Source organism: Bombus pyrosoma, linkage group LG14, assembly GCF_014825855.1.
Source record: "Bombus pyrosoma isolate SC7728 linkage group LG14, ASM1482585v1, whole genome shotgun sequence".
In the NCBI taxonomy this organism is placed as follows: Eukaryota; Metazoa; Arthropoda; class Insecta; order Hymenoptera; family Apidae; genus Bombus; species Bombus pyrosoma.
Genome location: NC_057783.1, coordinates 9,378,015 through 9,394,231, shown reverse-complemented (window position 1 = coordinate 9,394,231; position 16,217 = coordinate 9,378,015). Strand labels below are relative to the sequence as shown.

General features: G+C 30.2%; 4 protein-coding genes across 7 annotated transcripts; 2 read left to right on the top strand and 2 right to left on the bottom strand.

Annotated features, from left to right (window-relative positions):
* Positions 1 to 198: 198 nt before the first annotated feature.
* Positions 199 to 6,791, top strand: LOC122575152 (gamma-tubulin complex component 6). 4 transcript variants are annotated; one of them, XM_043743721.1, is made up of 15 exons: positions 199 to 1,140; positions 1,231 to 1,445; positions 1,531 to 1,766; positions 1,852 to 1,981; positions 2,104 to 2,424; positions 2,638 to 2,748; positions 2,836 to 3,006; positions 3,080 to 3,378; positions 3,537 to 3,756; positions 3,842 to 4,073; positions 4,140 to 4,362; positions 4,445 to 5,789; positions 5,911 to 6,120; positions 6,187 to 6,359; positions 6,438 to 6,791. In XM_043743721.1, the coding sequence occupies exons 1-15, from the start codon at positions 912 to 914 to the stop codon at positions 6,760 to 6,762; spliced, it is 4,440 nt and encodes a 1,479-aa protein (XP_043599656.1). In that variant the 5' UTR covers positions 199 to 911; the 3' UTR covers positions 6,763 to 6,791. The 4 variants fall into 4 exon arrangements, with proteins under 4 accessions (XP_043599656.1, XP_043599655.1, XP_043599653.1 ...); XM_043743720.1 differs by having other exon boundaries at positions 2,104 to 2,463; positions 4,161 to 4,362; XM_043743718.1 differs by having other exon boundaries at positions 2,104 to 2,463.
* Positions 6,792 to 6,998: 207 nt separating this feature from the next.
* Positions 6,999 to 11,133, bottom strand: LOC122575158 (isoleucine--tRNA ligase, mitochondrial). The gene is made up of 15 exons (XM_043743729.1): positions 10,923 to 11,133; positions 10,730 to 10,852; positions 10,508 to 10,658; positions 10,171 to 10,375; positions 9,787 to 10,091; positions 9,520 to 9,686; positions 9,173 to 9,409; positions 8,908 to 9,080; positions 8,677 to 8,815; positions 8,443 to 8,600; positions 8,228 to 8,371; positions 7,958 to 8,168; positions 7,628 to 7,880; positions 7,360 to 7,541; positions 6,999 to 7,248 (listed from the first exon to the last, which is right to left on the bottom strand). The coding sequence occupies exons 1-15, from the start codon at positions 11,130 to 11,132 to the stop codon at positions 7,015 to 7,017; spliced, it is 2,892 nt and encodes a 963-aa protein (XP_043599664.1). The 5' UTR covers position 11,133; the 3' UTR covers positions 6,999 to 7,014.
* Positions 11,134 to 11,624: 491 nt separating this feature from the next.
* Positions 11,625 to 13,479, top strand: LOC122575171. The gene is made up of 3 exons (XM_043743771.1): positions 11,625 to 11,972; positions 12,563 to 12,722; positions 12,795 to 13,479. Exons 1-3 carry the CDS (start codon positions 11,640 to 11,642, stop codon positions 12,866 to 12,868), a joined length of 567 nt encoding a protein of 188 aa, XP_043599706.1. The 5' UTR covers positions 11,625 to 11,639; the 3' UTR covers positions 12,869 to 13,479.
* A 200-nt stretch (positions 13,480 to 13,679) lies between these two features.
* Positions 13,680 to 16,135, bottom strand: LOC122575164 (26S proteasome non-ATPase regulatory subunit 12). Its single transcript, XM_043743745.1, has 8 exons — positions 15,873 to 16,135; positions 15,634 to 15,790; positions 15,306 to 15,542; positions 15,121 to 15,225; positions 14,866 to 15,047; positions 14,564 to 14,788; positions 14,306 to 14,462; positions 13,680 to 14,223 (listed from the first exon to the last, which is right to left on the bottom strand). Exons 2-8 carry the CDS (start codon positions 15,754 to 15,756, stop codon positions 13,933 to 13,935), a joined length of 1,320 nt encoding a protein of 439 aa, XP_043599680.1. The 5' UTR covers positions 15,757 to 15,790; positions 15,873 to 16,135; the 3' UTR covers positions 13,680 to 13,932.
* Positions 16,136 to 16,217: the final 82 nt, after the last annotated feature.

Sequence of the window (16,217 nt, the reverse complement as noted above, 5' to 3'; positions counted from 1 at the left end):
GATTAATCGGATTATTAAACAAATATGTATGATAATTACAAAAAACGTAAGAATCGATATATGAATTATTCATTATAATTTCTTATGGAAAAGATAGCACCCATACACAGATGAAATGAATGAATAAAAATATACATACATATGTATGCCGTAGTATACGAAACGAAATTTGTACAATCAACTTATATATATATAGCTGATATCACACTATTGTTTTTTTTTCTGATTGATCCGTAAAACGATATTTAGTATTAAAAATAAAAATTTTTCTACATTTCCTAGAAATTAAATGATACATATTTGTCTATTATATTTCCTCTATGTTCTTTTTATTTAACTTGTCATATTTTTTCTAGTTCTTTTCTGCTGGTTCACATCGTAAAATCTATTCAAACTAAATATAAGCGTAACTTTTCTTCTAAAAATACTGTATTTTCTGCTTATTCTCAATTCGAAAGATAGGGACTAAATACCACGTGATGTAACGCGCGTTGTATTCTTCGATTTGAAAATGAAGTAACGTTAGGATGTCAAACAAAGCAAAGTCTTTAATATGGTTGTTGAGGTTAATGACGTATAATTCGAATTTGTCGATTTACTTTAATAGAAGTTAGTAACATCTACAGACATTGTTATAGTAGGGTCAAAACATCAATTATAATACAAATGACGTTTTGATGTTAATTTGAATTTAGCTAATGCGCATATATCGAAAAATATGTTAAATACAACGTGTCCTTATGTGCTTATTTGCTTGTATAACAATAACTAAGAATGAACAAGCAAAAAATACAATATATGTGAAAAACTATGAATGAGTATTATCGTTGTATTATATCAAACGATTCTGTTTGTTAACCAACAGTGATACAATTATTTGTCTGTTTGTTATACAATCTGCATGTGCAGTCATGAACGTTCAAGAATACGTTTGTGCCAATGACAAAATCAGTGACCGTTATAACGACGATGTTTATGGTCTCGTAACTCAATTGAGCAGGCACATATTACAGGCATATCGATCCTCCCACCGAAATGTACAGTTTACTTATGATCATGATATCAAAATAATTAAACACCTTCGAATCAAAGCTTTTGAAATATTACTGAAAAAAAGTGATCGTTTGATCCCTAGCCAAGGTGATGTTAATACCTGATTATGCTAGATGTGTTTCATACATTTATTTAACTTTCAATTCAGCCTTTCTTTAATCTCACTCATATCCACAGATTATGAAGCACTTCAAAAGATAGATCCACTTTTAGAACTACAAAAGCATGCTTTTGCATTGAAATTGAAATTAAACCATTCATACAATGCTAATATGTTAGAACATTTGTTGGAAAATCTTGAAGAATTCCCATGTGGTGAACTACCAGTATTTTCTATCTTGCAGCTACTAATGCAATTAAAAAATTGTAACATTAATCCTGAGCCATTAACGGTAGGATTTAAACTTTTGTATTTCAAAAGAAGATGGATTTTTAGAATTTCATAAATGTATTAATACATTTTATTATAATCTGTAGAATATATTTTATTTCGACAAAGCAAATCCTGCCTTTCCTGAAATCACATACAATAATAATAAAATACCGCCATTCCAAATATACCCAATGGAATGTTTCATATCATCGGATAAATTTGAAGCAACACTCGAAAGATATCCAGTTAAAAGAATTGCACCTACAAATATTATGAATGAATACAATCTTTTGGATAATTCAATAAAATCCAAAGCCATAGTTGGGGTTGAATCTATTGAGTAAATTATATAAATAATATTTTATCCTTATTTTCAAGTAGTCCTGTTGTATATATACATATGTGTGTATGTGTGTTTTTTTCAGTATATCCACTGCATGTGATTTTATGTCCAATCATATATTTGATAAAATATCATCACATATGCTTTTATGCCCAAAACAACAGTATACAATAAATTCAGAGCTTAATTTACATATTTTACAAAATAATATGGTAAGATATAGCTTTTAAACTTTGTATTGAATATATGTTACACAACAATTTGAGTTCAATATGAATTTTTAGATAAATGATGAATCTGTTTAAAATTTTTCTTCGGATGATTTATTTTGTAGATTGGAAGCAAGTGCGAAAATATATGCAGCTTTCCTTTGGAAAAAGGAGACACAACAAAATATTTGTATCTCCCTTTTATGCAGACAAATACAGATGAAAACGAAAGTATTATAGATACATGGAAAGTTTTAGATCAAAGTGTTAGCAATGAATCAAATAGTACTATGAACATTTGGAATCATATATGGAATCAAATCAGTGTTACTAATACTCTACCAACTGTAGATCATCAAACATGGGAATGCTTTGGAGAGACACAATCTATTAAAGAATTGATGTTTATAACAGATACTCCAATTGCAGCAATACATCTAGAAAAAGTTAAGCAAATGAATGATTTATTTATAATCTCGGAAGAAGTAAGTAAATGTTATGAAACATACACATTGAATGTAATATAAATTATTTTCAGTATATAAATCCAAATATTCATTTTATCTTCAATAATTATTTCTTAAATAAAATATATATTCAAGCATTTTATTACTAATCATGTATTTCATTACTTACATGTACTTGTTTTTTCAATGTAGTTAATGAATTCTTCGCTTCTTTTGGAACAAGTATCAACCAAAGAATTTATATGTGACGTAAAATCAATGTTACTGGGAATAGAATCAAATTCCTTTGAGTACAGATGTGCTGTATGTGTTTTAATTAATTTTAATGAGAAGCAACAAAAAATCTTTAAAAAAATCCACTTTTTAAATTATTTATAAACAATTTTTTAGACAGGATTTATCTTACGAAGAAACATTAGTGTATATGGTATAAGTCCAGAATCAATAAAGAAGATTTGTCAAGAAGCTATTAATTGGGGTAATTGTTTTAAATTCTTGTGGAATCTAATTACGCACAAATCACAAGGTAACAAATTACCACAAGAAGGACTAATATTTAAGGTTTGTAACAAAATTGGATAAAAAATTTAAAAAACAAATAGACTGTTATATTTATACTATTATTATTTTATAGGCTCTATGTACAAATATCAAAGAATTATTACTTTACTATCAAGCAGCACTAATAAGAATTTTTACACATGAAAAAGAATCAGAGGGAGTATTAAAAATATTTCAAAAAGTACGTTCTGTGGCTAAATTAATCACTAAAGTTGCTAAAGTTTGTGAACCTTACAAAGAAAATCAGTACATGTCCCGAGAAGGAAGTAGTATTCTTACTAGAATTTATAATGAAGCAATTAAAGTGACAGATACCAAAATTGCTTTGGTATTTTATTCATTATTAAAATCTTGCTGTGAAGTTTATTTTCGGTACGTATTATAGAATGTAATAAACATGGTGTATCCGTGACACCAGGTGTTTTTCTATCGTCTTTATTTCCATTTATCTGTATATTTTACTTCATTATGTAATCCGATTACTTTCGAACATGGAATGTTGGATAGTATAATTAAATTGATTGCAACAGATTTTTACAGAAATGGATATTTGAAGGTATATGCGACGATATATATGGAGAATTTATGATAAAAACGCGTCCACAATATTTACGTAATAGAAGTCACAAATTTTGGACAAAAAGTTTTAGCATTTGCAATGATGAGGTGCCAGGTTTTTTGAATGATCTAGCTGAATCAATACTTCAATGTGGCAAAACAGTAAGACTTCTAAGAACTTGCGACTCCAAAGTAAGCATACTTGATATATCATATTAGTTAGTTAATTCTACTACAGACAGCATATTGTACTGATCTCTATATCGTGAGAATTTAGAATCCAGTATGCCGTGTCTGTGTAACTGAGCAACCAGAAATAAAAGTTTGCTTAAGCATAATGTCGTTACACGAGCAGTCATCAAGATATCGAGAATATGAAAAGAAAGGTCAAGCTGCACTTGGTTCAATACTTTCTCTTTCCACAGCTATCTTAAATCAGAAGCAGTTAAAAAAAGAAATGTCAAAAATAATTATACTTTCAGAACGTGATACATTATTGAAACTTCATGGTAAGTGTGCTTTAATTAGTAACTAAATTTACCTATAAGTAGACACATTGTTGCTACGAACCTTAGTTGTAACAAAATTATTAGAAGACAAGGAAGAACCAGGGGACACAGTAACAACAGTAACACGAGTAAAACAAAATGTTTTAATAAGTCCACAAGAACAAGTACTTACAAATAACTTACAATCAAATAAGGCCGAAGAAATTGAGTTATCAAACAAGATACAATTAGAAATCGAACATGATAAAGAAGAAAGTAGAATGAAGGAAACATCAAAATCCTTAGAACGGTATTAAAAATTAATAATTTGCTATATTATTAATATTCAAATCAAATTAAAAGTATAAAATTATAATTTTAAACACTTACAGGACAATTGTTTGGAATTATTATGAAGGTTTAGCTAATGATATTAATAAACGATGCATTCGTTCACAATGGCGGAAGAAAAGAATGAAATTGTATAATGAAAGAGTGGATACATTAAGTAGAGCAAACCAAGAATCAAGAAACGAGTTTTTAAAAAAAACTGAAGGACATAATTGTGCAATAACTTCAGATTTTTTTTTAATTGAAACTCCAAACTCACTTGAAGATGAAAATAAGAATTATACGAATACATCTTATCAAACATCAAATGTAATGTCAATACCGTCTACTCAAATTAATCAAGATTCAAGGCAGAGTTCTTCACTTGAAAATTACGCACATAAGAGAATAATAAGCAACAATAATGAGAAACACGAATTTCATAATTTCGAACATTTAGAAAAACTAAATACGAATCCGACCTCAAAAGTTTCGTCAAATAAAAATACAACAAATAAGCAAATGAATGAGATTTTAGAATGTCTATCAGTTCATCGCACACAATCATCAGTAACAGAAAGACCCACTCTTTTAAACGTTATGAAAATCGATAATATTACAGAATCTCAAATTGACGGCGTATGCATGCGACCATTAGATTATAATATGACGCCAAATAACAATGAACTTGATATACGTCAAATCGAATTTACCTCTGTTACGCATGAAACAAATGAAACTACTCGTTGCTCCCAAATTATAGCCATCGCAAATAAAGAAAATGACTTAGAAACACCGATGTCATGTACAACGGATAATTTTATTACTTCATCAGTACAGAGTCCCATTTCAACATATAATTTAGAAGACTCATCTCCTTCGGAAATTTCATCTACAGTAATATCATCGAGTTCGACTCAATTAATTACGAAATCATCTCTTGCCATGAAAGGAGATTCAACATTTTCAGATTTATTTGAATTGGCCCGTGATGAAAAAAGTAATAACGCATCGCCAGTAATAGCTCCTTTGAGTATTACCGATGTCGAGATAATTGATCATATTTCTCTTCAGGCCTATTTAGAAAAGTCGATTCGTATTCCTCTCAACGTACAGAGCCGTCTCGTTAACAATGCTATTATCAAATACTTTTTGGAAGAAAACAACTTGCTCTCACATTTGCATAGTTTACGTAGTTATTTCTTTTTGCTGAATGGAGAATTTGCAAAGAGCTTAACAGATTCCCTGTATTCTCGTTTATATGAAATCTCAATACCTATCGAACTATTTAATTCTGCTACTTTGACTAATCTTCTAGAACGAGCACTCGTTAATTCGTTTAACAATGTTTATATTAATTCGGAACTTCTCAATCTCTCAGCAACGGACACACCAGCTCAATTACACGTAAATTTTTTATTTTACGCTGTCCTTCTTGTTATAAAATTATACTTTTTGGATATATATCGCGAAGTTTCATTTTCTTCAACGAAATCAATACATCTTACTTATGATGAAATCTTTACAGATATCAGATCCAGCTGCATTGGATTGTCTTACTCTCAACTATAAGATAAATTGGCCACTTAATATTATACTTGATGAGACAGTCATGCAACAATACAGTAAAGTATTTAAATTTCTAATAACAAGCGGTCGAGTTTCATGGGTGTTGCAAGAGGACTTTAATATTATGAAAAGAGAACGAAAAGCAATTACATCAGAACAGTATCATAAGGTATCATCATATCTTATGATTTTTTTTAGAAGTTCTAATGCAATTATTAATCTTAATTTGTTTTAGCTGCAGTTATATAGGCATTCAATGACACAATTTATGAATGCGTTGCATAATTATCTAACGTGTAGCGTGTTACACGCAAGTTGGGCTGAATTTGAGAAAGATCTGGAACATTCTTTAACTGTAGATCAAATTTATATGGCACATGTAAACTATATAAAACGCATATTATCAAGGTATTTTCTCTGGATTAAAGCGAAAAATATATACTTATGTAAAATATATTAATTATTTTTAATGATTGTTCTTTCCAGATGTATGCTGAATAGTCGTGGGGAAAAAGTACGCGTATGTTTAACCAATATATTTAAAGTCATTTTGAAATTCCATAACAGAATAAGATCTCAAAACTGGGTAATGAAATCTACAGGATACGTACATCCTAATTTTAAAAAACTGGAACAAATGTATCAAGCATTCTTTGAGTTACGAGCATATATGTCGCACGTTGCGTTTAAGTTAGCCACTAGCGGGTACCAACCGCATTTAATGCATTTCCTAAATGCTCTTAATATAAATCCACTGTATGATTTAACCGCTAAAAGTTGTCGTAACACTGTAAGCTCTGGAGAGCCTTAATATAATACTATACAGCTTCTTTCCTCTCATTTCAAATTTAAGAATTTACTATGCCAATATCCTCACTGCTGTAATCTTTACATTTTTTGTTCTTCTCAAAGTTATTGTACATACAAATAATTAACAACAAACAAAAAATTTTTCATAAAAAGTTTTTGAAATATATTCTTAAGAGATTAATGATTGCTTTTGTTATCAGAATTGGAAAGAGTAAGGATAAATCATATGAAACAGCATTTTCGATAAAAATTATTACACAACCGCAATCAATGGTTTACTTTTAGTAAGTACATTAATACAACGTGGACATAGATCATCCTTCTGACTTTCAGGATATCTCCTACAACGTTCGCACAACTTCTCCTGAATGTCGTATAGTTGGATTTGTGTTTCATTGATAGTATGATTTTCAATTAATGTAACCGACGACAGTTGTAATATTTCACATAATTCAGACATTGATGGTTTTTGCTGGTCATGAAGAAGCTATGTAAATAGAGAAAGTATAAGTCAGTGCACACATCCATATAATATCGAGTGTTCATTCAATAATATACAAAACATAACTTTAGTTTCTTTTGTATAAATAATACTCACAGAAAGCAAAACAAAATCATCTTTTGTAGCTTCTATAACGCCATATAATTTCCATGTAGTTTTATCAGCGACTTTCAAAACATTATTTCTCAATCGAATTGCCGCATCTATGTATTGTGTGATTTTCGAATCATTCCATGACTCTGATATTTTATATTGCGTACAGTGCAATGGTATCGACGCTGTACATTATAATTAAGATTAAGTTTAATTAATAAAAAAGTGTCTTGAAATCTCATATTTCTCATAGCAAAAGACTATAACATACCGATATTTTCGGGATGATATAGCCATGCTTCTTCTGCTAGATGAGGTAGAATTGGTGCAATGGATCTGATAAGAACATTCAGAATTTCTTTTATAACTTGCACAGCTGCAGTGCGCATCGAAGATGTTACCTCGTCACAATAAAGTCTATCTTTTATTATAGTACAGTAAAGACCTGATACATCATTTGCTACAAAATGCATAGTCGTTTTACCCGCATGATGATACTCATAGTTGTTATAATGTTGCTGCATCTAATGACATATTAGTTTGTAATATAATAATACAGTAATATGTTTAATGTCCTAATTGAAGAATTAGATCAAATTACCTGTTTATTATACGAATATAATAAGTACAACATGTATTTATCAATAATTCGATATTCAGGTTTGCAATTTACACCCGGATGATGATGTAAAGCACCCAGAAGGAAGCGCAGTATTAAACGAAGTTTGTTAACGCATGTTTTACATTCATCGAGTAAATTTTTTGAAACTGGCACTTGTGTATGTTGGGAACTGTGATTAGCTACCCACCATCTAGATGAAATGAAATTATTAATATGTTACCATTATATTACAAAATTAAATTTTAATACCTTAAAACATCGACACCATACGCTGGATTTTTCTTCAAATTAGATCCACCTAGCAAAATTTCTTCTGGATTTATTACATTTCCTATTGATTTTGACATTTTTAAGCCTTTCTCATCAACTGCAAATCCATGTACAAATAAATCACTAAACAATAAAAAAAAAGCGTTTACATTGATACAACCATTTTTTAAACATTTTATATTCGTTTTATTTACCTATAAGGTGGACATCCCTGTAAAGCTACAGATGTTATTAGGGATGATTGGAACCAACCATTGAATTGATCATATCCTTCTAAATAAAGATTTGCTTTTTTGTCTGGTAAAACCATTGACCATGAAATTCCGCTATCGAACCAAATGTCCATGATATCCTAAGAAGGATTTATGTTAATGAATGATATATTGAAACTTTATTTTCTTCAATCTTGAAAATTTACTGAAATTTACATTTCCTTTTACTATATCGTCCGGATCAATATTCAATTTTTTAATTATGTCTAATCCTATTAGATCTCTTACAGAATATTCCCACCAGCAATCAGGACCATATCGATCTATCGAATCGCATAAACGTTCAACTAATTCTCTAAAATGGAGGAATATAAAGAACAATAAGTAAAAGCGTATACTGTAAAGCCAGTATACTATAAATAACTATATACATATATACATACTTACTTATTCGTAAATGCTAAGCCTGTTGTTTTGCTATATATTACAGGTATGGGTGTTCCCCAAGAACGTTGTCGCGAAATACACCAATACGGTCGATTCCTTATTCCAGCAAGTAAAGCATTCATAAAAGATGTACGATTACATTTAGGGTATACATTCACATTCGCAACGTTCTCCTTATGAAAATAATAAAGGAAACATACTCCTTGTTTTAGCGAAATTTTGTAATAATTTATACATAGAAAAATGTCACAAAATGCTGACTTACAATAATTTTTTCTCTGATAGAATTTATATTAATGAACCATTGATGACTAGCACGAATAAGAACTGGTTGGTTTGTTCGCCAATCATACGGATAACTGTGTGTTAATGTTTCCACATGCAATATATCTCGAGCCAGGAGATTCATCACTTTATCAACTCCCTCTGTTAATACTTCTAATCCATAAAATTCTGGCCCAGCCTCTTCAGTGTATAGACCTTTAGAGTCTACCATGGATAACTACAGCATACCCCACGGCATTATTAAATATTGATATTATATTTAGAATAATATCTAACATTGATATTATACTAATATTATTCGTTACAAACAAGAAAAAATTAGCTTACAATGGGAATTTTATTTTTGAGTGCAACTAGAAAATCTTCTGGACCATGTGCAGGAGCAGTATGAACTAAACCTGTTCCCGCACTTGTCGTAACGTGACTTGCAGCTAATAAAGGGCACTTTTGTTCAGTGAAGGGATGAAAGTATGTGCTGCCCTCCAATTCTTTGCCTAATAAAATATATATTATCTACTTATTATCTATGTTAAATTTGAAATAAAAAAATGACAAGTAATATTTAAAAAATACTAATTAACCTTTTGAATTTACCTTCGAAGGATACTATTGATTTCAAAGGGCCAATCTTTGATTCAGTAGCTCCTAATAGTTCTTTAGCAACAATATATAAGTCTTTTTTATCATCTTCAGCAAGACAATATGTAGCATCTGAAGAGAAAGATATAGCTTGGTTAGCCACTAAACTCCATGATGTAGTGGTCCATATTAATGCATATACAGCACGATTTTTAAATGATTTTAACCTTTCTGGAATATCATTAATACGTAGACGAACAGTCACAGCTTTACTTTGATGCTGTTGATTGTATTCTAATTCAGATTCAGCTAATGCTGTTCTATAATATAAGATATAAAAAGAAAACTGTAAACTTCTAAAAAACTGAAATTAAATTATTCAGTCTTGAATATTTTTACCTTGAAGAAGGAGACCAATAAACTGGCATGAAATCTCTAAATATAATATCTTTCTCATACAATTTTATAAATTGATGAAGTTCATTTTTCATATATGATGAGTGACTGGTAAAATAACATTCAGATTCACTCCAATTAGCTGTCACACCCCATGACTGAAAAGCTTGTTTCTGTCTAGCAATAGCTTCTTCAGCATAATTACGGGCTGAATGTATATAAAAAAAGAAAGGTAATAATACAATAAATAGAAAGATTTAATGTTAAATATTGATTATATATCATATCATATGAACTAATAATGAAAGAAATTTATGATCTAGAAACTTATAAATTATACCTTTTTTCCTGATCTCTAAAGGATCATTTTCACTTTCATAACCTTTAATAGCCTTTAACTCAATTGGTAATCCATGACAATCCCAACCTGGTACATAATGAATTCGATTTCCATTCATAATCTTATGTCTTAATGTTACATCCTTCAAAATCTGTAAGAAGCCGTTAAAACAGCTAGAGAAATGCATAATCTAGAAAAGGAATTATTGCAAAAACACAAAACCTTATTGATAACATGTCCCATATGAGGAATTCCATTTGCATAAGGAGGCCCATCGTGTAAAACAAAATCTGGTCCTGAAAGATTTTTCTTTTGCCACTCGTACAATTCAGAAAAACCACACTTCTATAATGATATAATTAGAAGAATAAATATTTAAATAAACAATAGAATACTTAAGAATATAATGACTTACTTCAGTTAAGCGTTTATCTGCCTCTATTCGTGCTTTCCCATTAAGTTGTACAGGAAATTCGGTTCGTGGAAGCAGAACAGTTTCTGTATATTTTTGTTGTCTTTTTGATGTAATTTTGGTATTTTTCTTAACACTACCGACTACTTCGTCACTTGTTTTCCTTAGAACTTGATTTGTAACTAATGTTCGGTTAATAAGTAATCTATACATATCTACTGAATTTTATTTTGCAGATACAATCATATATTTCGTTAGATAAATACTGCTTTTCTTGAACATTCAAATCAGATCACTAACTTTCGATGTATATTATCATAAACATTTTTAATTGCAAAGACATGATTTTTCCGATAAAAAAATAGGCGAGACACGTAATATTAAACTGAATACCATTTAATTATTCTTATTATTATTACATACCCGGTATCGCCAACATACATAAGGAACGGAATGTATTCTCAGTTATTAAGATTAATACCTGCTCTATTATTTTCCCTTAAGTATTAAAATGACGTTTATTTTATTATTTTTGTTTCTACGTGATTAGAATTTAATATTCGCTAAAAGTGAAGTTTCAGAGAAATTTTCGAAAGAGAAAGTAATATTTTCAAGTGTAGAACGCAAGGGATTTAAGTGTAACATAGGTAGGTTAGTTCGTTCTGGTTTGTCCCCGGCCGATCCAATTTCAATCTTGCGTTTGGTTATTATTAATGGAATATGGCTACGGTTTTCGAAAGTTCGTTCTTATCGAATAGAGCACATCGTGTTGAGGAACGATATGAAGAATCGGCAAACACTTTTGGCAAATGTGACTGCACTAGCTATAGCTATCTTGCATTGAGCGTCATTCTGTTTATGACTGGGACAGCTATTACTATTTTTTCTTTGGACGATATCGTAGGCGGACACATATTTTTTAAACTTGGTCACATGTGGCTTATTGGTCCAATATTCATTTGTTCTGGACTAATGGTAGCTGTCAAATGTATGCTTTACCTGCGACGAAAGTCCGTTATACAGATGATATTTCATCAACGACAATTGTTCAGAGTAAGTAACTGTTCTTTTCCAATTTTTTCGATATTTGAATAGTTTTTGATTAATTAACTTCATACGTCTTTGATTTTTATAACACTTACATAAATTATACATTATATATTATTAGCTATGTCATAAAGCAATTATTAGAAAAGTACCGATTCTCGAAAAGTATATATTGTGTATGTTTGCACGTTTTGCACAATTTTCGATGTGTGATCAAATAAAGATCATCGGAATATTAAAGTACATACAAAATAGTAAATACATTTGGGTTACAAATATAATTAAAATATACAATCGGTGACAAAAATAAATGGATAGGTAGTGGAGATGGGCACCAATGAAGTTTCGTTAGATACAGTTTCTTTACACGAAAATGTAAATATTAATTTCAATTATTCAATAAATAATGTATATACGTTAAGGATATATAATGAATAAAACTTAAATATATAACACTTATACATTCAATTAAACTTCATTGATACCTATACTTCCATTACCTACCAACTTATTTTTATCTTCGAATGTATTAAATTCAATGAAAATAAACAAATTTATTGGTGAATAGTTCAAAATGATTTAATCGTTGAATATAGCATTTACAGGAATTGAGCGGTGCTCGTGGTATCGAACGTATTGACATACAAACTCCAGGTCCACCCTCTTACGAAGCAATCGCTCAAGAAATTTGCAATGAATTACCTCCGCCTTCTTATGCAGAGGCGGTAGCGCTTGTACGCAAAACTATCGAGAGCAGTAAGAATCTTTCGTTCTCTTATAAAAGTTTACTATTAACACTATAGCGTTTGTCTTTCTTTTACACTTTAGATACCAAATCAAATAGTGCAAGTGTTTCTTGCGATAGCATCGCTATTGATCAAAACGTCAGGTGTAAACCTTGAAACGATATCTTTTTTCGATCGAAAGACGGTCGCAATAAAAACTGTAAATTATACTTTTGAATTATGAACTATTGTTCATTTTTATTACATACGTTTATTACATTGAACGTACTTTTTTCTATTACAAAAGAAATATTATCGCACGTCCTACCCGTTAAGGGATAAAGGGGAAAGAAGGGTGTATTCGATACTCATTGTCTGTTATTTTATCAGAATGTCGGTATAAGCAAAATGTCGGATAACTGTTTGATGAATAAAATGAAATTCGCACAATAGTCCAATTGATAAGAGAATATTTCTATAAGTGAAATATTCGAGTCATTATATGTAGAAATTTAATTCAATGAGGTATATATAAGTTTTTTTTTTGATCATATAAATCTTTTGTGAACATAATACAAATTATATATATAAATTTTTACACTATCTTTTATGTATAATATAACGAATTTTACAAATCGAGAAGAAGTTACAATAGCGTGATAGATATTATTTGTTAAAACATATTCATACAATGTTAAAAATATGATGAATAACATGATCAATAAGTATTATTGAAACCTATAATGGACAATAATAAAATATTGCCGCAATTTGAGGAAGTTGTTTTATCCTACAAATTATTTATTTGAACTTGATACTCGCAGGAAACAAAGAAAAAACTCGCGTATTTTTGTGTATTGAACGGTTATAATAAATAATGAAAACGAGAAGAAGATATTGAATTTTACTGTTAATAAAATTTGTAAGAGATATTTGAATGTACATTTACGATGTATTACTTAATGAAAAAGCGAATAAAAAAAAGATGTTTTATACTTCGCATAATGTTTATTTTACGATCTAGTACACGCGTTAAAAACAGATCGAAAGGAGCTCGTTAAATGCCTTCTTTAGGTTGCACATACAAACTGTATAATTGTTTATGTGTAGTAGTTTCGTACAAATAATTTTTATAAAGGATTTAGTAAAGAAGAAATTTGAAGAAAAAGAGAGTATAGTGTAAAGAGAGGAGGGAAAAGGGGCAGAGAATAAGGGAGAAAGAGAAAGGAGAAATTTATCTTTCAGGATTGAGCTACGGCCAACATTTCTTCTTGGTGAATAAGATGAGTTGTATGATTGACAAGACTCATTAATTTTGATAAAGATGCAGCCCAAGCATCCAAAAGAGCAGCTGGTTCTTGGGTTCCTGTGAAACGAACTACACCGGCTGGTCGATCTGTACGAGCATTTATCACACCAGTTTCTACTAAACTGCATAGACATGCTTCAGTTTCTTCAACCGGTAAATCCAATAATTCTGCCATGCGAGTTAATGTAATTTTTGTGTAATATTTTGCCATAATCCTAATGTTCTAAAAGTTAAAGGAGATAGAATAATTATACAATGCAAATCCGTCAATATGAAATGAGACGATTCTGAGGTTTCAAACTCACATGTTCAACGACGCGATTTCGGAGATCAGCCCATCGCTTACGACCTTCTTCAGTCCAAGTACTAAAAACTTCCGTAGCTTTAAGATCTTTTTCATAAATTTCACACAGTCCTGACCATTTTATTAGTTCTGGATTTACAAAAAGACGTAACAGTTCTCTAAAAAAAAATTAAGCAAATAAAAACTGACTGTCAGTATAGAAAATAGAAGATTCTATGCACACATTTAAATATTTTTGTCAAAAGTAAACAAGTAATACTTGTATGTTGGTATTTCATCTAGAAGTTTGTCATTAAGCAGCCTATGGGTCAAATCAGCTTGTTCTGGTTCATGTGGTGCAAGTACAAGATAAAGAACAGCACGTGAAAGAGCTGCGTGTCTTTTTTCAGGATCATCTCTAACAGCTGGAGTTTCCAACACTGCTCGATTATGTCTACATAATTCTAAATGCCAGCCTTCATGCCGGGCCAATTCCATCATTAGACTGAAATAAACAAAATTTTTTCAGCAATAAGTTTCAGTTTCATACTCGTTTAAATAGTTTAATAATAATATACTTACTCATAATATTTCAATTTGAGAGTCTGAGTTTCTTCATCATTTTCATCACTAAAGAATTTAACATTAATTTTCTTTGCTATTATTTGTGTACGCATAAAATCTTTTTTTGCTAAACATAATCGCATTTGCTCTAGAATAAGAGATGCTTTCTCCAAACGTGACATGGTACCATATGTTTCAACCTAGAACAGGTGGTATAGTATGATATTATGTTTCAATGTTTAATTGCCTAATATGTTTCTGAGAAATTCATACCTGTAACTCCAGCATAACAGCTGCTGCACCTGAGATATCTCCATCCTCTTCTCTGATTTTTGCCAAGCGATGGGTAAGCCTTGCTCTTTCAACTTCTACGTATATCTTCAACAACAGAATTACATTGATTTTCCAGAATGATTAAAAATACAACTTGAAACAATCACAGGGCTCAAATCCTTTACCTTTCCTTCAGTTACAGTGCGCAATGTTTCTATTAACTTTATTTTGGTCTCTTTATCAGGCATTTTATCTACGTAGGTGCAACATTCCTGAACCATTTTTGTAACAGCTCGTTTTAACTGAGAACGTCGTTTGGATAACAACACTATATGTTCATTTAAAACAGCCCAGTTCTTTGCTTCTAAGCAAATTTGAACAATAGCCACAAGGATCCGTGATGTAGATGTCATATCTGCACTCTAAAAAATATCCAGCATTATTTTTATTATTTGCATACTATAATCAAACATGGTTACATAGTTACATATAGCAATATTTTAAAAGCTTAACTGTTCGTGTTAATTTTTCTAATGCTAATAATTGATCCAAAGCATCATGTAGCTTTCCTTCATGTGCTAGTTTTTTACATTCTGGAATTTTTATATCGCAGTTGCTGCTATAATCCACCTCCATTTTCACAATTTTATCACAATTCAAATCTCTTGACCTTTATTCAAAGAGGATCATCAGTTAAATAATTTAACATTAGAAGTATAAATATATTAGATATGTAAAAATATTAATCTTACCTTGATTGAAATATCAATTGTAGGAAAACTTCTATTTCAACAAAACCGACACGGTTAATTTTAGCAAATAATAGCTCTTTATTTAAAGTTTTATATATTTTCTTTTTATTTATCTCTCTTTATCCAAATATACTAGAAGGGTATAGGAATGCTCTCTTTACATATAATTTTATATGTATAATTCACATAAATCTAATATTTCTTCTACCCCACATGACTCAAAACTGATTGTCATCCACCATTTGTAAAATAGCACTAACAAATGTTAAACTTAAACGAACTCGAACTCATAGGTATATTTCTATAGGGGACTGCCGCTTTAGTCCAAGATCATGATCTCACACT

Bases quoted from the DNA above. Each gene is read 5' to 3' on its own strand.
- LOC122575152 (XM_043743718.1), top strand. From the start codon at position 912: ATGAACGTTCAAGAATACGTTTGTGCCAATGACAAAATCAGTGACCGT. The intron at 3,007-3,079 runs GTTTGTAACAAA...ATTATTTTATAG, and splicing joins AAGAAGGACTAATATTTAAG to GCTCTATGTACAAATATCAA. The intron at 5,790-5,910 runs GTAAATTTTTTA...AAATCTTTACAG, and splicing joins ACACACCAGCTCAATTACAC to ATATCAGATCCAGCTGCATT.
- LOC122575158 (XM_043743729.1), bottom strand. From the start codon at position 11,132: ATGTATAGATTACTTATTAACCGAACATTAGTTACAAATCAAGTTCTA. The intron at 10,659-10,729 runs GTTTTGTGTTTT...GGCTTCTTACAG, and splicing joins TGGGACATGTTATCAATAAG to ATTTTGAAGGATGTAACATT. The intron at 10,376-10,507 runs GTATAATTTATA...ATATACATTCAG, and splicing joins TTTAGAGATCAGGAAAAAAG to CCCGTAATTATGCTGAAGAA.
- LOC122575171 (XM_043743771.1), top strand. From the start codon at position 11,640: ATGGCTACGGTTTTCGAAAGTTCGTTCTTATCGAATAGAGCACATCGT. The intron at 11,973-12,562 runs GTAAGTAACTGT...CGTTGAATATAG, and splicing joins ATCAACGACAATTGTTCAGA to CATTTACAGGAATTGAGCGG. The intron at 12,723-12,794 runs GTAAGAATCTTT...TTTACACTTTAG, and splicing joins ACGCAAAACTATCGAGAGCA to ATACCAAATCAAATAGTGCA.
- LOC122575164 (XM_043743745.1), bottom strand. From the start codon at position 15,756: ATGGAGGTGGATTATAGCAGCAACTGCGATATAAAAATTCCAGAATGT. The intron at 15,226-15,305 runs GTAAAGGATTTG...CTGTTGTTGAAG, and splicing joins GCACTGTAACTGAAGGAAAG to ATATACGTAGAAGTTGAAAG. The intron at 15,048-15,120 runs GTATGAATTTCT...CACCTGTTCTAG, and splicing joins CTGTTATGCTGGAGTTACAG to GTTGAAACATATGGTACCAT.